The 19675-nt window shown below is 54.0% G+C and overlaps 1 protein-coding gene and 1 non-coding gene across 2 annotated transcripts in view; both read left to right on the top strand.

Moving 5' to 3' along the window:
• The first annotated feature begins 2652 nt into the window (after positions 1–2652).
• On the top strand, positions 2653–2725 carry trnam-cau (transfer RNA methionine (anticodon CAU)). The gene has a single exon. It is a non-coding gene; the product is annotated as a tRNA-Met (tRNA).
• Positions 2726–3181: 456 nt separating this feature from the next.
• The window catches only part of LOC147225519 (glypican-5-like), a 31075-nt gene continuing 14581 nt past the window's right edge, over positions 3182–19675 (top strand). The window contains exons 1-7 of the mRNA XM_086162321.1: positions 3182–3615; positions 5614–5775; positions 9085–9626; positions 11702–11884; positions 13696–13835; positions 13921–13980; positions 14075–14197. Of these exons, the coding sequence (XP_086018447.1) occupies positions 3435–3615; positions 5614–5775; positions 9085–9626; positions 11702–11884; positions 13696–13835; positions 13921–13980; positions 14075–14197 (1391 nt within the window). The 5' untranslated portion in view covers positions 3182–3434. The remainder of the gene's footprint in view (positions 3616–5613; positions 5776–9084; positions 9627–11701; positions 11885–13695; positions 13836–13920; positions 13981–14074; positions 14198–19675) is intronic.

The following is a 19675-nucleotide window of genomic DNA, read 5'->3' as shown; positions in this document are numbered from 1 at the left end:
TCCGCTCCGCTCGGAACGCGGGAGATCCGCCTTAAAGGGGCCGCGCCGCGTTGCGTTCAGGGACCGTCGGAGATCCGCTCGATCCAGCCTCATGTACTACGCCGTGTCAACAGATGTATTTTCCGTCCTCTTTCTGACACTCTTTGTCCTTCACATTCACCACTATTTGTAGTCAACTTTGGGAAACCCGTGCGTGATCTCAGTGCGATGATTCTCTGGGACGGGATCCCGGTAAAATCGGTTGGAAGACGCACTTTGGACGGAAATGTGGTAGTTTGGCTTTTTTCCCAGCCGGGGAAAGGGGAAGTAAACGTCTCAGCCGGATGTGACCGGAAGTGAACCCATCTTTGTGGTTTGCACGTTGGCCCCGCTCCCTGCGCACAGTTTCAAGCCCTCCGGCCGCAGGAGGAGGTCACAAGGTTCCTGGGCCAGAGCAAGGGGGACAGAACAGACGGTGACACCCAGGGAACAGGCCCGCCACAAATGTAAGGAGGACCCAAGATGACCTCCCCCTCCGGGAGGACCGTGACCACGAGGTGAAGGCCCGAGGCGGTCAGACGAAGGAGAGGACCCGCCATCTCCTGAAGGACGTGGACTATGGCTTCGTCATGGTGCCGATCCAGCCGCCGGGGGCCGTGTGGACTGCTACAGGTGTGACGAGCCCTGTCGCAGGAGGTCAAAGGTGGCAGAGAGGTCTTCTCTGGCCCCTCAAGAAAACGACAAGGAGAGCCATGGCCATATCCTCGTCCAATGAAGAGGGGCGGGCCGAACGGAAGTCCCCCGACCGCCTCCAAGAGGCCAAGCAGAACATCTCCGTCGGCCGACTGAGCCAGGCCTCCCTGGTTCCCCCGGCCCCCCCGTTCCCCTGGTCCGGTCCAGTCCTGTCTGGAGCATGCTAAACTCCTCCACCACCGGCCCCATGTTCCTGGTCAGCTCCTGTGCGACTTGGCTCCCCAAACCCCTGCCGCGAGAGCCCCCCTCATCCCGCCCAGAGCTGTCCCACCCAGGCCGGCGTGGAGGACGTAGTCGCGTGCGTCCCCACAAGTAACAGAGAGAGGATCCAGCTAGATCTGGCTGGCCAGAAGTCCTCCTCGGGCCTGGAGGTGTTGGATGAAGTTGCCGTGAAGAGCAACCGCCCGCTGCAGAACCACGACACATCTCGGTGTGGAATCTCTGGATCACCTGGATCGCCAGCGGGTCACCTTCTACAGAGCCTTTGACCTCTTCTTTCAAGACTTCAGGATTTCCATTCAAACTGTGTCCTCCACATTCATTCTCTATTACAGATGTTGAATATTAGCGGTTGTGCTGTAGTGATAGTCCGTCATCAAAGTTCCTATCAGAAACCTCCTTTCCGAGGCTCTGCTGGGCTGCCCACTCTTTGTCTCAGAAGGTGTTTTTAAGGTTCTTTGTCTCACTTGTGTGCGCAGACCACGGACTGGACTGGACCGAAAACACAGACGCGGTGAGGGTCAGAGGAAACTCCCGTCTTCTGGTCTGCAGAGCCATGCTGCAGATGTTAACAGACTCACTGAGCTCATCGGGAAGGCCGGTCCAACCCCGGGAGCAGAGCCGGAGTCCCGTGGAGGTTTCAGCGAAGAGATGGGGGGGGTCTTTCTTAGCTGTGGCCTTCACCCTTTCTGCAGCAAGGAAACCTGAGCCAACAACAGAAGTGGGCGTACGGTCACTGTGAAGACCTTCACAAAAAGAATTCCCCTCAGATTGACTCTTCTTCTTCCTCTCTTCCCTTCAGGGGTCCCAGCCCTCCATCCAACCCTCTGCTCTGTCTCCTCTCCTCCCTGGTTTTCCCCCAGACCTCCTGCCTGGCAGCTCCAACCTGAGCATACTCCCACCAATATATTCACTGGCCCACCTCCTTCCTGCTCCTGAATGGGTTGACCTTCTGCGGTTGTCGCCCAAATGCGGGGACCTTCTGTATGACGCGGCAGGTGGCGTGTCCGAGCCGGGGGCCACGCGATAAGAGGGTTTGACGGTGAAGGAGAAGCGGTCCAGCGTGTTCAGGTCACGGATTCCACCGGCGAAGATCTCCCATAACGGAGACAACTGAATTCGGCCCAGAGAAGCAGGCAATTTGCAGAGGAGAACGATGTCCGAGATGAGGCCAATTCCCACCGGCCCTTCTCACCCGATCTGTGAACCGCCGACCGATCCGAAGACCTGGGTTGGCATTTCATGTTCATCTCATTTCATTCATCTATGTATGGAGCGTATGAGATCTCCCCATTTCCTACTGGATTGATCAATTATCAGTCATTACTCTGATTCTTCACTTGTCAGTGTATTCGAAGGCAAAAAAAAGGGTCCGCCAAAGGAGCCGCGGGGTCGCCGTGAGCTGTAAACATACCTCTTCACCAAGCATTACCCTACTAATCACACTTAGCCCCTAACCCCCCCCCCACCAAAAAGAAACAAAACAATGAAATGAATGTATGTATGTACATGGTTCTGAGATGGCTATTTGGTTGAGTGGTCTCTTATGACTTCCGCCTACTGTGCCTTCGGATCTTCAGTGACTGAATAGCACTTCTTGTAAGTCGCTTTGGATAAAAGCGACTGCCAAATGATTATAATATAATGCAATGTTGCGGTTGTATCGTGTAGATATACCAGCAACACAACCGCCTTATTCGAGCCTCGTTGGCGCAGTAGGCAGCGCGTCAGTCTCATAATCTGAAGGTCGTGAGTTCGAGCCTCACACGGGGCACATGATTTTTGCGTCTTTTCTTCAGACGGGAGTTAAATGGCATGTTTTCCTCTCCTTTAATCGCCGTTAGCATGCACGCTACATGCTACGGCTAACACGTCCGCTTTATCTTCACGGTGATGTTAGCGTCGGAGGACGCTACAAGGCGAGGAGACGGCTCATCCTGCAGGAGGTGCACTTGCCTGGGCAGGACACGGTCCAGGACCGGGGTTCCTCCCGGGAGGAAAGAGTGTTCCTTTTCTCAGAGGAATATCAGTGATCCGGAATATCAGTCATACGGAACACTTCCGGGTTGGGGACACGTGGCGTAAACACTTGGCGTCTTTTTAAAAGTAACTTTTAAACGAAAACGAAACCCGTTTTAGTGTCTGAACGCCGTCTGTCCCGGGGGTGACCGGCAGGAGGCGCATCGGCCCGCTCGGGGAGCGACTCTGGAGAAAGTTGCGAGGACTATTATGGGATGGAAACAACTCTGCCATCTCTTCCATACAACGAACAGCTGTACGGATTACTTCCTTTTGAGCTGAAGTGCAGCTTCCGGTGTGTCTGCGCGGCGGAAGGATACGCGGATCAATTAAGTAATTAAGCCGCAGCGCTTGTGAAGGGCGGGGTGTGCTTCGGCCGCTCCGTCCGCCCCCCCGGGGGTCCCCCGTCCTCCTCCTCTCCAGCTCTCCCCGGGCTCTTTGCGCTCACTCACTGAGATGTTGCGATGTTCCCCGCCGCTTTGCGCCGCGTGGATCTGCGTGGGCTGATGCTGCTGTGGCTCCTGGCGGCCGGCGGCGGATCCGCGGACCCGGGACCCCCTCCGGACCGATGCCGGGAGGTGAAGACGGCCTACATGATGCGCCAGATCGGCCCGGCGGAGCTGGTGCCCGACACGGCCCGGACAGGTACGTGGGGAGGATCCACGCCGCTGGTGCAGCCAGGGGATCAATATATCTTCTTTCTTTCTGACACATGCTTTGAGTCGTCATTGTGTCAGGAACCTCCTGAGCTTCAGCTCTCCTCTGCGGATCCTCACAGGTTCTTTCTGCTCCAGACGTGAAGTTTAGCCTTGCGTTCAGGAGCTCTCAGAGGACCTCCGATGAGGGATCTGCATATGTGCTCGGAGTTGAAGCCGTTCCACCTGTAGATATGCTGCCGTGAGGTTGAGCGCTGCCGTTTTCCGGCGGATGTCGTGGTGAGAAGGCGTGATCGTGGGCCTGGTCGAGACGATGTGTTTTGCGGCCTTGGCCTTTGCCTTGCGGTGGTCCAAGTGGAGTGATTGTGGAGAATCCACAGCCGGGGAGATGCGACGGCACAATCCCTCGAGGGTCCGTACTGATCCTCCACGAAATGGCCCGACGGGTCCGTTTGCAGTCGGCCGGAGAAAAGATAACCCGTGTTCGGTGTCGTGGGCGACTTCCAGCAGGAGGCCATGGCGAGCTGCCGGGTCAAACACACGCATGCACGCACGCATACACCCATGCACGCGCGCTTTTGGAGAAGCACCTCAACAGGTGGGTCGGGAAATGCTGAGGTGCAGGTCCGGCTCACGGACTCATCTTAGAACCAGAAGGACTCTCATTCCAGAAGAAAGTTATGTGGAGGCCAGGGTCTGCTTCTGGGACAGAAAGCGATGAGAGAAGTCGCCTCGTGTGTTTTATTCAGAACCCAAACTGAACGTCCGAGTCCCGTGTCGCTCCCGGCAGAGCCAGCGGCACCGGCAGGATCCCTGCACGCCGCGCACCGATCGCCGGGTCAATTCCAGGTCCGGTTTCCAAAAACAACAGATCCGAAGGGGCGATCTCCTTCTGGACCTGCAGGTAGAGCTCCGGATTGTGTTGGGATGATTGAAGATTATGGTTGCCGCGGTAACAAACGCCAGCTCACACACACGGCCCGTTTCTGAGGCGATAGAATAGGCATCTTGTCTCGGTCGTCCACACCTGAGTCTGACAACTCAAGTGTGTGTGTGAGTGTGTAACCGAGTGTCTCACACACGCAGTAAAGTACATGTAGATGTATAAATGGCCCTTTCATGGCACGCTGAGCAGTGCTGCAGGAGAGGTCCAGGTCCAGAAGGTTAAAGACGGCTGTTCTGGAGCGCAGAGATGCTGCTGTCCATCTGAAGTCTGACAGCAAAGATTTGTTCACGCCTGGTTTAGGGTGAGACTAAGTGTCAAGGAAATGACCGTAAATCTCTACATTGCTGCCTTTCAAGTGTGTGTGTGCGTGTGTGTGTGTGTGTGCGTGTGTGTGTGTGTGTGTGTGTGTGTGTGTGTAAGGTCAGATATAGGTGAACGTCCATGTCTCTCTCTCCCTTCCTTGATCTGAGTCAGCTGTTTGACATCACACACACACCCAAACACATACACACACACACACACACACTCACTCCGGTGAGGGTTGCATGTCATCATGTCAGTTCCAGAATAGTGTTCCTTACATGTTCTCCTCTGCACCCAAAGCTCCGAGGGGGTCTCCACTGAACACACACACACTTTGTGTTTACAAGTTATTTCTTTCCTGATGAGCCCAAAGAGAGCAGAGAGATTTATGGTTGCAGCTGTGTGTTGGTTCACACACACACACACACACACACACACACACACACACACACACACACACACACACACACACACACACACATTTCCTGTGTGTGTGTGTGTGTGTGTGTGTGTCTTTCTTGCAGGAAATGGATTATTTGGTATCAAATCAGTGTCTAGTTTCCTTCCATCTATTATGGATGGATGCAGGTTGAGAAGGTGTGTGACGGCGATGAGAAACCATCTAAAAGCCGATGAAATCTACTGTAGAAAGTTAGATGTTTTCGCTGGCGGGGCTCTCCTGGCTGCGGAAGTGTTGCCGTTGTCTTGTCGCTGTCTGACACCCTCCCTCCCTCTCAGATGCGTCCCTCCAGGTGTGCGCCCACGCCGGGCCCAGCTGCTGCAACGGCAGGATGGAGGACGGCTACATGGCGGCTGTTCGCAGCGAGACGCAGCAGAAGATGCGCTCTTACAGCTTCGAACTGAAGTACCTGCTCGGCGGACACGCCAAGGCTTACCAAGGTGAGGGGCCGCGGAGGAGGTCGTGCCAAGAAGCCTCTGCTTACGGCGCTGGCGTATCTCAGTGGGCGTCGTCCCATGATTCGCGTGATGTGAGTGACAGTTGTTAACTTCGGGATGTGAGATATGACTGACTTCGGGATGATCATTTGCTGTTTTTGAAATGATTTGGTTTTAATTTCTTCAAAACCACAGGAAAATGTTATTTGATTTGCTTCCATCTAGAAATAGCGATGAATCCCCCGAGAGAGAGAGAGAGAGAGCGTTTTGTTCCAAATCTAGGAGTAGAAGGGAAAGTCAGTGTGAAATAGTTTGAAACCTGCCCGAAAACATCCTTGACATCAGCCGAGGGAGACTGTGCCGTGTGGTGGAGCTGAGTTTGTTTCCAGTCGTTACTAAAAGCAGTGTTTGCCCGCACCTTGTGCTCCGAGCCTATTGGTGTGTGTGTGTGTGTGTGGGATTTCAAGACAATACTTCTGTCTGGCCTTTGCGGTCAGCCATGCATGATGTTCGGCCGTGGCTCCCGTCTCCTGGCCGGAAGGTCAGAATAACTTTCTGGCTGGTGAAGTTAACCGCTAGTTCTGGAGGGAGGTCTCCAGGTCGCTCTCCGGGGTTGGGGGTCCTGAACGCCTGTCGGGGCCGGGGTTCGGCTCCAGGCGGCCTCTTGGAGCGCCGGCCTCCGAAAGAGGCCGTGTGTGGCGCGAGGCGCCGCGATGGCTCGCCAAACAAACAACCCCAGCGCCGCTCTGGGGGAGCGGCTCGCCGGCCTCTCCCCGCCATCCTCCGGCCGCCGCTGCTGCCAAAAATCGGGTTTTGTTCTTGCCCAATGAGAGCGAAGGACCAAAAATGTTTACATTCAGCACGTATCCGCAGCAAAGTGTTGTTGCCACGGGTAACAGCCGGTCTCCAACGGCCTGCTCTGAATGGGAGGAAGAATACTCTGCTTGTCCGCCTGTCTCTCAGCGCCATTCAGCGCCTCTGTGTGTGCGCGTGTGTGTGTGTGCAAGTGCACGCATGTGTGTGCATGTGTGTGTGTGTGTGTGTGTGTGTGTGCTTTGTGCAGCACATTGTCAGCAGGGCAGAGTTGATGAAGCCCAGCAGACAGACACGGCAAACATGGCGCGCTGCGGCCGCTCCGCTCGCAGGATCGCTTTCAGAGGCTATTTCTGCGTCCTGGATGCCGGGAGCGTCGGCGAGCAGCGTGGCCGGAGCGGGGATCCGCGCCAGGCTCCCACAACCGGGATTCCGCAGGCAGCCGCCAATAAAACCGTCTTTTTAAAATAACTGCCCTCCAATCCGGTTCCTCACACGCGTGCCCTCTTTTAGATTCCCTCCATATTCAGAACTCTGGTTTGGACAAGTCAAGGATCCAAAAGGATCACCTCTCCGTGAAGTCTAAGAGGCAAAGGAAACATCTCCTTTCCTCTGACAGGTGTAATCCACCCCCCCTGCTGGCCTTCCCCAGTAGATCCAGGAGACCTTCCTGCACAAACTTCTCTCACGTTTTGCGGCGTGGGGAACAACGTGTCCTTTTGTGTGTATACCAACACATTTATACGCCTTTCCAAATCAATGAAATGAAAGCTCCAGTTCGTCACGTCGCCTCCGGAGGTCCCAGTCTTCCTCTGCGCTCGTCGCGTTTATTTAGGGACTCGTTTTTATTCCCGATGATTTCCAGCGATCATCGAGCGGCTCGGCCGTCAGCTGGCGGGAGACCGTCCGCGAAAGAGGCAAAAATAATCCCCTGATGCAACTTTAAACTGCAGAGGGCTGAAATGCGGAGGCCAAATCCATCTGCGGTGACCCCGGTGGTCTTCAGCAGCTGGGTCGGGTCTCAGAAGATCCCCTCTCCTAAACACACCGATCACTGACACTGTCCCGGGGCTTTATTTACACCCTGTCCATGACTGCGGTCTGTGTGTATGCGCGCGCGATTGTCCTGTTGCTGTCAGACCCTGAGCAGCAGCTGTCCCTCGTCCCACGGGAGTCCGCCTGTCACTTGACGCCGTGTTAGCGCGCCGACGCGCGAGAGGGTCGCTCACCTCCGGCTCCGGGAGCCGCAGCCTCCGCCCTGTGTGCACGGAGAGCCTGGTTTCAAGCGTGCCGAGGTTCTCTGAGCGAAAGGCGGGCTCGTTTGATACAAGAACCTGGACGGTGTCTGCACACACACGGGTTCGTCCCCTCATTCTGTGCTAGTGAAGCGAGAGGCCAGGACTTTAGACCCGGATGCCACGACTGAGCTGCTCACTGAAAGTCACAGTTAAATAGGTTTCTCTCTCCCTGACACCCCGGCATGTGTGTGCATATGTGTGTGTGTGTGTGTGCTTCAGGATGCCATCCTATTGACATCAGCCTGTTATAGCTGGCAGGTTTCAAACCGACGCAGGAAACCCCGAGGATCACGGGACGGGGCCTCTCATTATCACCTCCTGCAGATAACGGGGCAGGATTGAAGGCCAGAGCTATTTTGACTCCTCGGCAGGAGACGGTCAGTCCAAGGTGAGCCCGACCCGGAGACGGGTGGCTCCTTCACAACTGGATCCTGATGACTCAGGATGGATGTTGCTGAGCTGTAAATGGACTTCACACACACACGGATCTGCTGTGCGGCGTGTGTTTTCTCTGTAACCGTGCAGCCGAAGTCCAGGTCCAGGCCTCCCGGAAGCCTGCTTTGGGCGACGACGCCAAACAAACAAGTCGCTTTTTCTTGGTCATCGCGATGAGACCAAGTGTCTTCGCCGTCCTCCTCGGCGCCTCGGCCCAGCCTTCTGTCACACAGCCGACGGGGTCTGTAGAGAAGGTCCATCACACTTCACACTGAAGCTAATCTCCCAAACTGGACTTGAAGTTCAGGTATCTCCGTGAAGTTCTAGACCGTGTGTAGAGCGGAGTGTAAACCGTCAGACGGCAAAGATGTTTGTGTTCCGGTCAAAGTTTGTTTCCCCCTTCATTCACCGACGAGTGTAACGTCTCCATGATTTTCCAGCGATTGGATCAGTTTCCTGATTTGTATTGAGCTCATTTCCAGGTCGTTTCCCCGATCATCGCTTTTATTTCATCCATTATGCAAAGAGCAAGTCAATGCAAAGCCAACAAACTCATTAAAAAGGTAAATATGATGGAAAAAATTGAGATTTTCACGAGATGGGTGGAAAGCGTGATTTCTGGAGACAGTGGCAGACCGGACTTCCATCAGGATGAACCAGCAGCTGCTGTAACGTTGGAGTTGTTGGAGTAGCTTTACGACCAACCGGACGCGATTACTTTCAGTCCAACGCAGATGTTTCGGACCTGTTGTCTCCTCTCCTGCAGAGACCTTCCAGTCCCTGGTGTCCTTCACGTCCAACCTGACCGGCACGCTGTTCGACAGCGCCTACTCCGCCCTGGCGTCAGACTGCCGCCCCCTGGTGCACCAGCTGTTTGCCGCCTTAGACCGCCATCTTTCCGGAGACCCCGGTTCCACGCTGGACGGCGCCGTACGCCGTTTCTACGACGACCTCTTCCCGCTGGTCTACCGCCGCCTCCTCAACCCCGGGATTGGCCGCGCGCGTCCTCGGAGCTCCGTGATTGGCGGTCAGGACGACTGCCTGCGGATGACCAGACACGACGTCAGCCCCTTCGGACCCCATCCCCGCCTCCTGCTGGCCGGCCTGTCCAGGGCCCTGGCCGCGGGCCGGGCGCTGAGCAGGCTGCTGCGGTTGGCCGGGGAGGTGGTGGACGCCGCCGACAGGGCGTCGCTGTCCAGGGAGTGTGGGCGGGGCTTAGTGAGGATGCAGTACTGCTCACACTGCAGAGGCCTGACGCTGATCCGGCCCTGCACCGGCCTCTGTGTCAACGTCATGAGGGGATGCCTGGTAAGAAGCCGTAACCCACTCTCTGTTTGAAGGTACAGAGCTCCCTTAAGATACCAATTTAACTCACCATTTAAAATAACAGAAAAGAAACTCATTCGTTCTGACCATACTCCCTTCAAAACTCACAGGTAATGATATGAATATAGAATAACACTGAAAGAGAAGGATATTAATAATGTAATGTCATGCACTTGCTTTCTGCGAGTCCGTGATGATTAAAAATAATACATAAAATTAGCACTTCTTCTTCTCCTTTGGGCTCAGCGAATCCACCTCCGTCTAACTATTCTCTGGATCCTCCTCTCTCATACCAACTCCCTTCATATAGTCTCTCGTTTCGTCTGTACATCCTCTCTTTGGTCTTCCTCTAGACCTCCTGCCCAGCAGCTCCAATTCCAAGACAAAAGAAAGACATAAAATGATGCTACACACGAGATAGGGACACGATCCAGATATGCGTACCGTACCAACTCCCTGGACCAAGTGGTCCAGGGAAGCTGCGAGGCATTCTTCAAGGTGAGAGCGCCGGGCGCCGCCAACTCAGAAGATGCGGCGGCGTCATAAAGCGTATTCCAGTTGCGGGAGCTCGTTTGGTGCGCACCGAGCAAATTTCTCATTTTCAATTTTCTCGCTCTCTTATTTGTATTATGACATTTTAACATTTTTCCAGGATAAAATTAGGTTAAATCGCACTTTGTTTCTTAAAAAAAAATTGTATGTAAAGTGATAGGTGTCTTAAAGGGCCACTGTACTCAGTTCTCTGTTTAAGTGAGAGCTTCTGCAGCCTCCGTATCTGGCCGTCTCGGTTTGAACCGCTCTGTTTGAAAGCCGCGTAGCACCCGCGCCCCTCCGTCAGCTTCCCTTCAGTCCGTCCAGGACTGGCCTCCAGCCGTGGTCGTTACAAATGCAGAACGAGCTGGCGAACATCTGCTGTGGAGGGTTCTCACAAGGCCGACCCAGTGGTGGCCTCTGGTGGGTTTGGTGAACCTGAAGGTAATCCAAGCAGGGGCTCCATCTGAACCGCTTGAAGTGTCAGGATTGGATGCGTCCCGGTCATCCAGCCCCTCGTTTCTGCAGCACCAGCACCACCTGAAGTAAGCCTCAGCAGGGCCTGCCGGTCTTTTGTCTAGGCACGAAGAGCTGCACGGACACTGCGAAGGAATTGAACCCCGAGGTCAGGGCTGGGATGCTGGTTTGTGGAGAAGGTGTCCGTATCTATTTGACGGACGCTCTCCTCTGTGCAGATCCCTCACCCTCCAAACTGTCCTTTGGGTGAGAGGGTGAGAACAACACTTCTGTGTTTCCCCGATAACCATACCCACAGTTTTCTGACCAATCACATGATAGTCCTCGGAGAAGCCATGAGAAGAAGGTTGTGCTCAGATGCGGTGTGGAGAACATGCTGCGGAGGCCTCCAGGTGTTCTTAGAGGAAGTAAGCGGTGGAATATGAAGCTGCGGTGACCGTGTGTTTACTGGTGTATTAGCTTCAGGGTAGCCCCGTGTTGATCCAGCTGTGGAGGCCATTCACACATCTGCACGTGCTTTCTGCAGAGAAGACCTCACACTTAACTCCAATACAGCCGCCGTCATGCCTTTGGAGGAAGATGCCTTTCTGAATTACAGATCAAAACAACACAGCTACTTTGTTCTCCTCCTCTGCTCGATATCTGCTGGTAGTAACATGCTAACACTGACGGAGGCTGCAGGAACATGCTAACACTCCGCCAACACCGACGGAGGCCGCAGGAACATGCTAACACTCTGCTAAGACCGACAGAGGCCGCAGTGACATGCTAACGCTCAGCTAACAGCAACAGAGGCCATGCTAACAGTCAACTAGCATGACCTACAGATCCTCTCTAAGGTTTCAGTTGCTCTGCTCATGAAACGGGCTACAAGTTGATCCAGACCCCTAAGATGGTATCAAGACACTAACGTGTTAGTACCACAGAACGGGTGAAGGCTTACAAAAAGAAGGGCTTTCATTTGGCCAAAGGTCATCTGAGGGCATCATGCGGGGTTCATCCTCTTGCTCAGGAGCCTAATGTCCTTCTCCCGTCCGTTCTCCTTCTAGGTGGGGATATCCGAACTCGCCGCACCCTGGAGGACATTGGTGGTGTTGCTTCAGCGGTTAGCTGCCACCTTGGCCACCAGCAGCAACCACAACAGCATGGAGCTGGCTCTGCTGGCGGTGCGAAACCACGTGAACGACGCCATCCTGCACGCCCAGCTGCACGGGCCGCGCATCACGGCCACGGTAAGGAGACCGGGCGACGGCGCGGCGGACGTGTGAGGAATTTTAGAGTCCGTGACCGTGCTGCATCATCCTCTCCATGTTTGCATTTGGGCAGCGGGCGGAGGAAGACCCTGGGTTCCTCAGCCTGGCAGCCGGGCATCTCACAGGGCCTTCACCGAGACGGGCTAAAAACACTCACCCGCAAGGGACACGGGGGGTTCCCTCAGTCGGTGTGTGTGTTGGTGTGTGTGTGAATACAGATCTCGCGGCAAACAAAGGCCGCGGTTGGCGGGACAACCCCTACCCAGAATGCAGCTTGGTTCTGAGGGATGAGAAAGTTTCTGTGGCTAATCTCTGGACAAACAGCGGCACACAAGGAGGACACACACACACACACGCTCACACACACACTGCTGGAGGAGGAAACAGAGTAGCGGTCCAAAGCTGGAGAGAACACTGTGGACTTAGTGGAGTAGATTCCTGAGAAGTAAACAAACACACACACAAGCAGAATTGTGGCTAATAAGAAGATAGCACTTCATTAAAAGCTGGACCCCGTCGTCCCGTCCATTCACCGGCCGAGGCCCCGGCGGCCCGCATCGGCATGGGCGGATCAGAACGGGCAACCACGGACTTGCACATTCGCTCACGGGCCGTCAGAGCTCCACCGAGTCACACGGGGGGGATGTTTGTGACAAAGGTGAAGGACTAATCGTTCTGATGGTCTCAAATCACACACACTCATCCTGCAGCGTAGACTGGAGCTCCCGGTGTTAATGCCCCCCCCCGGAAGAGGATGAGGTCTGAGTTTGCTCCCCAGCTGCTGTCAGAGTGTCCAAACAGAGCTTGCTCCTCTGTTTGGACACTCTGGAGGTGGCCTCGGAGGAGGCGCGGAGAAAGGAACGTAGGCTCCAAAGAGAGCTGATATTTTAGTCCAGATTCTTCTCACTCTCCCAGTCTAACAGAAGGGAGGATATCATCTGTGTGTGATCTTCATTCCCCCCGTCTTCTAGCATTCAAACATCTTTCAGCAGCTGTCATGCGTCTTAGCGGACCTGTGGTTTCATGATTTAATACCGCTGAAACGTGAGCTACCTAAGACAGTGTTTCCCAACCACTGTGTATAAAATGCCTACTTTCACCTGATCGGTCCGAAAATTATTTATCCAACGCAAATAATGTGTCTTCCTATGTCTATGTGGGCAGCGTGCCCGTTCGATGGCAACGGGTGGTGAATTAACCTGTGCATCTGTGTATTAGAGTGATTAGTGACGCTTTGCGTGATACATTTTTAAAATAAAAAGTGCTTGTATCTGCGTAAACAAACGGGCAGCATTGTTTAAAACCACCAAAACGAGTGAGAAAGCAGTGAAAGCTTGCTATAAAGTTGCTGAACTCATCTCTAAATCCAAACAGCCACACACTGTAGCAAAACATTAATACTAACTGCCGGCAAAATCATTGTAGAAGAAATGCTCGGCTCCGGCGTTGATAAAGGAATAGCCAGAGGTCTCTCAAATAATACCATTTTCAGACATATTGATGACATGTATTCCAACATTGAAAAAAAGTGTTCTGGAAAAGTTGCACATCAGTGGGAAATTTGCATTGCAACTTGACAAATCTACAGATATTAGATATATTAGATTTCACACTAAGTAAATCGAGACTACGGTTTCATTCTAATTTGTTAAAAAATGTTTTTGACATATTTATTTGGTGGTGTGCCGTGTGATTTTTCTAATGTAAAATATGTGCCGTGGCTCAAAAAAGGCTGGGAAACACTGACCTATGAGATGAATCTGCCGTTGTTCACGCCCCCGTCTCTGCAGGTGGAGAAGGTGTGTGGACCTCTGGCAGCCGCCGTCCGTCCGACCGCCGCTCAGGCTACAACCTCTGCGAGCCCCGCCGGCCCTCGGACGTCGTCCCCGAGCCCCGGTGACCGTCAACGTCCACAGCCTCCGTCCTGGAGGTTAGACGCTCACGTGACCGCGTGACGTGTTTGCTCCGTCCGCTCAGTGCCTTGCTTTGACTGCAGTGCGTTTCTGTCCTCGCAGATCTTTCCCCCTCAAAGGCTCCAGGAGCGACAAGAGTCGAAGTCTGAAAAAAATGTCCAGGTAAATTCATCTGAGAGCGGTAAACGACGGATCTCCGGTTCTGTTCTGCTGCGGGCAGTTTCAGGAGGGGGGTCCCCTTGTGACTGTGTCACAGGGAGTTCGAGGGATCCATCCAACGCTACCAGTGGTTCTTCGCCGAGCTCCCGGAGATGCTGTGCGAGAGCGAGCTGGAGGTCGAGCAGCACACCTGCTGGAGCGGCCAGGACGTGGTGGAGAGGTGCGTGTTTGTAGCTCACACAGGACTATGTAGCAGAGGTTTTTAAGACCCCTGGTTGGACCTTCATGTGGAGGAAAGCACTGAACCAACAGACCACATCTACTGGTGCTGTTGGTACAGATGGAGGCCTTTAGCCTCAGAGCTGCAGCACGTCTAAGGCCTTCAAGCTGTCTCCACTGGTCATCCCTCAGCATACTGATTTTAGCTCCCGATGCTACATATTTAGCTCCCGATGCTACATATTTAGCTCCCGATGCTACATATTTAGCTCCCGATGCTACATCGTTAGCTCCCGATGCTCCATCTTTTGCTCCTGATGCTCCGTCTTAAGCTTCCGATGCTACATGCTTATCTCACTATGCTACCTGTTTAGCTCCCGATGCTACATGTTTAGTTGGCTACACGACATGTTTCGCTGGCTGTGCGACATGTTTTGCTGGCTACGCTACATGTTTCACTGGGTATGCTACATGTTTCACTGGCTACACTAAATGTTCAGCTGCCTACGCAACATATTTCACTGGCTACGCTACATGTTTCACTGGCTATGGTACATGTTGCACTGGCTATGCTACATGTTTATCTGGCTACGTTACATGTTTATCTGGCTACGCTACATGTTTATCTGGCTACGCTACATGTTTATCTGGCTACGCTACATGTTTCGCTAGCTATGCTACATGTTTCGCTGGCTACGCTATGTGTTGAGCTCGCTCCCAAAGCTCACTCTGAGCAGGCCTTGTGTGTGATGATAGAAGATCAGTGCAGATTGCAGTTGGGCGTCATCCAGAAGACGCTGCTTGTCCTCCATGTGAACAGGCCCGGGCTCTGGGAACACCAACTGCTGCCCCCCGTCTTTGGCTGCTGGTCAGATCTGGCACATCTTCTCCTCTTGGCCCCCGTCTGATGTTCTGTGGTGGACGGGTTTTTTCATCCCTGTTTGTCCCCGATCTTCCACTGGCTTCCCAAATATGCCGTTAGACGGGGACATGCCCCCCATCTGTCTCCTCATATGCTCTGTGTTTGGATGTTTGGCGAGCTCCTGAGACGTCACCGTGCATCGGTCACGCCGTCAGAGTTCTGCTCTCCTTGACTTCCTCCAACACTAGACTGAGATCCCGGGGTTCATGGAAGAACCCCGTTAGCCTCACACATCTCAGTGATCTCTAAAATTATCATGCTCGCATCCCTATCGTCACCTGGAGGCGAGGCTCTGCAGATCCACCTGGACCTTGTCCCTCTAGAGGCGAGCATGTTCTCTGCGGCTCCGCGGATGATTTTCTTTTCAAAAGCTGCGCTCTTCCCCATCCCTTCATTGGTAGACCTTCCCTGGAGAACCCTGGAGCCTCCTGTGCCCTCCAGCTGGGTATTTTTGGCTCCTTTGTTGGCTGAAATGAAAAGAGCTTAAAGAAAAGATGGGAAGAAACCCTGCTTTGTCCACCCTTGGAGAACATGGTGACATCACACCAGGGAACTGGTTGACCTGCGTGAAAGGGCCGGTTTGTGTGGAGGTCGGCGGTTGGTCCTCGGACCCGGGCTACGTCTGCTTCCTTCTCTCCTGCACCGTTCGGTCATCATGCATCCGGACAACAACACGGCACACAAAGCTCACAAAGGTCCTGTTTGTATTCCGCACAGCATCCGCGCTGTGTGGAGGTCTCCGCTCGAACGTCAGGTGGCATGTCCTGCTGGGTCTTCAGAAGAGCCCCCCCCAAAAAAGGCGACGGTTCTCCTGGGGGACATGAGGCTGTTCTTAAGAACGTGCCTGCCGCCAGGACGAACCCCAGCATTGGCCGCAGTCAGCAAAACCCCGTGCCGGTAAACCACCGACAACGGGCCCTCCAAAGGAGACGGAACTTGTATCTTCGGAAAGTCCTCCGCCGTCGCGCACCGCAGCTTTCGCTCCAAGTGGCCGCTCGAGGAAGTGTTCCTCGTGGCCTTGAGCTCCAGCCTGAGGTTGCCTCCTGAGCGTTCGGAGCCCGGGGCTGGAAAGCGGCCAGTCTGAGCCTCTCTGACCTCTTTGCATCTTCCTCCCCCTCCGACGCATCCAGCCATTCATCCTTTTATTCGCCCGTTCCATTCATCTCTCCATCCCTCTGTCCAGACCTCCATTCATCTCCTCCGCCCTCTGACCTAGTTCACTTGCAAACGTTTGCGTCCGTCAGCGTGTTTCGCGAGCAGGACGGACAGAAGACGAGGAGGTCTGAGGCCGGAGAGAGCTTTTCTCACAGACGTCGCTTGACTTTCTCGTAACGGCAGTGGAGAAGCGGCGCAGTGGATCTCTCCGTTAAAGTCGGACTTCCCGTTCGGAGAACCAACACCGGAGACGCTTCGCTTTGGGCTCCAGATGTTTCTCCCATCTCATCAAACACACCGGACCTTTGGAGGTGCCCGCTTGGATCGGGCGCGTGCCGACCGGCCTCCCGCTCCGGAGCCGCGCGAAACGACCGGATTGGTCCGAGTTTAGAAGATTTCACGTGACTGCCGTGGTCGCTGGCTCATGAGTCTCCGGGCAGAGGGCCGCAGTACCGGCAGGCTGACTCATGCTTTCACATTTCTGTATCTGTGTTTTACTTCAACTGCTTGAGGCTTGAAACATTTATGAAATTCTGCAAACGGATGCTGCTGTAGGTGCCGGAAGTCTCCAGGAGAGGGAGCCACCCTGTCATGATTGGAAGTAGGAGGCCGTGAAAGCGTTGCTTCCCACCGAAGACCTGCCACACCCATGGCTTTTGGTCTGACATCCTGAGCAGGCTGAGGAGCTGCTGTGAGAACAAAAGATGGGACCTGGAACAGTGTCTGATTATCACAACCCCATGTAGATACAGCATATCACCTTCCCGCCGTGTGTGTGTGTGCGTGTGTGTGTGTGTGTGTCACAGAAGTGTCATGCCTCAAAGGAATGCATGGAGCCACATCTACAATTGAGGTGTCACCTCCTAATTGCTGTTCCCCCAGATCAGATCTCTATCTCATAATTTAATTTTCGCCTTGAGTTTATGCCTGCATGCTTTGTGTTTGTGTGTGTGTTTATGAGTGTGTGTGTGTGTGTGTGTGTGCGTGCCCTTCCCCTTTGCTGCAGAGATGAGACAAAGGGCTGGAGGTTTGTGAGTGTTTCCGTAAGCAACCCCTGCGGTGGCGACGGCGGCAGGGAGCACGATGGCTGCCGTGCTGCCGGAGAGTTACGTTCATCATTCTTCACGTCGCGTTAGATGTCACTGACGGTCAAATATCTGCGTCGTGGGGAAGATTCCCTCCATCTGGCAGGAGAACCAGTTCAGATGCTGTAAATGGTTCTTTTGCACCTAGTGTGCGAACGAGTGTTCAAGTTTCCAGGCGTCGCGAGTAATTGAGTAAAATTGACTTCTCGAGACGTCCCTGCAGGGCGGCAGCTTGCCACCGAAAGCTGGAGCTTCAGTCTCGTAGCTGTGGAGTCTCCATGTTCTCCCCTTGTCTGCGTGTTTTCCCGCAGGTTCTCCGGGTTCCTCCCGGAGTCGAAACGCATGCCGGAAGTTCCTTGGAAATCTGTGGCAAATTGCCCCGATGTGTGAACGAGAGCGTGAACGGTTGTCCGTCTGGTCCAGGTGGACCAGCTTCTCCTGGTGGCAGCTGGGATGGACTCCAGCAGCTCCAGGAGAGCCACCACCAGGAGCAGGACAAGCCGTAGACGATGGATGGATGGATGGATGGATGGATGGATGGATGGATGGATGGATGGATGGACGTCCCTGCAGATGCAGTATACATTGATCCTTGGGTGTTATTAGAGTGCATGTCGCTCCCTAGTGGCCAGAAATACACAGAGACGTTGGACAGGTTCTGGATGTTCAAACACAGATGATATTCATACACCTGTTTAATGCGTGTATTATAATTACACACTGCTCAGAAATATAAATGTTTATCAAACAAACTATGATAAGGACGTTAGGTATGAAAGTACTTTCAAAGGCCAGGATGCAAATGTCTCCTTTAAGTTGTTATGGTTGCTTCAAGTCAAGTAGAAAAGTATGTACCGTAATTTCCGGACAATTGAGCGCACCTTAATATAAGCCGCACCGGCTAGCTGATCGCTATCTTGGGCTTCCTCCTGCGCACTAAAACCGTCAAAGTCATCTTCTTCAGTGTCGGAGTTGAACGGACTCAGAATTTCCCGGTCATTTCATCGGTCCGATGTGACGAGAATAAACGTTTTAGCGGCGTGTAGCTCGTTAGTGTCCCCCACCCAAAGTCCATATATCAGCCGTATCGTCGTTTACGAGAAAAAAGTCGCGGCTTATCGTCCGGAAATTACAGTAAATGTACGTTTCGATCTGTGGAGATTATGTGGAGGTCGCTGAACACCTGGAATCCTCACGCTTCTTTTGGAGTTGTGTAAACAGAATTGTCGCTCAGATAAACAGTCACCCTGTAGTCTGTGTGTGTCGGTGCTAACGTGCCGGAAAACAAATGAGCCGGCGGACGTGTGCGGCGCCGTATCCTCCTAGCGGCGGCGGCCTCTCTCCGCCGTAAATCTGATATCCGCAGCCGTTCACAGCCGTAGCTCTTCCCCCGCCGCCGGCGGTCCGTCCCCGTCTCAAATATGTCCCCTTCTTCAAACTGCAATTAGTTTCCCGCGGCCCGACCCGCCTGCTCTCTCGGCGCTCCGTCGTCGTCGACGTGCCGAAGGCCTCCGGGCAAGACGGAGAAGGTCGGGGAACGGATGCACGGGGGCAGTGTCGATCCCAACTCTCTCCGAGTCGCAATCAATAATTCATCGCCGCCTAGTTAAAGTGCTGGAAAGTGTCGGGCGGAGCGGCTCTTTGTCGAAGTAAAGATTGCCGTCTCCCTGGTAACAGTTGTCCAATTTGCAGACGGCTCCGGCTGTCACTCAAGCGGCTGTCAATCAATAGGTGCTGAGGGCAGAAGCTCAACTTATCTGCTATCTGGGTTTGTCTGATGCAAGAATCCATTTCTGTATCTCCAGGGTGTCGAGTCGACGGCTCCCCTTTATGAGGCGGTTCGTCCGCGGCCCGCAGACCCCGTTTCTGCCTCCAGGCGGCCGGGGAGATTAACGAACGCTCATTCTTTTTACGCCGACCTCTCAGCAGGCCGGATCTAACTTTATCCTCCAGAAGCCGGAACGTCTCCTTGGTTCTTGTAGCTGCTCGCAAAAACACAGGACACAGAGGGTTGGCGTTAGGGTTCGAACGACACCGAGGCGAATGGAAGCGGACGAGCCGGTTCTGGAGCGGGCGGGATCCTCGGCGTGGGGCGGCTCCCCGGGGAGAACTCGCCGCTGGCCGATCACGGCGGAAGCACGTGGGTCGGTGGACATGGAGGCTGACAGTATCTGTTGGAGTTCCAGGGAAGTTAAGAGCAGCAGAGGACTCGCATATGGACGGAGTAGACCGTCCAATGAGCACACAGTTTGCAACCTGGGATGCGGAGAAACCTTAAACTCTTCAGATTTCCCCTGATGAATAATCATCCATACAG

Source organism: Fistularia commersonii, chromosome 16, assembly GCF_037954325.1.
Source record: "Fistularia commersonii isolate RoL2024-O1a breed Wild chromosome 16, RoL_Fcom_v1.0, whole genome shotgun sequence".
NCBI lineage: Eukaryota > Metazoa > Chordata > Actinopteri > Syngnathiformes > Fistulariidae > Fistularia > Fistularia commersonii.
Note: the sequence above shows the minus strand (reverse complement) of the source record. Positions and strands in the feature narration are given on the sequence as shown.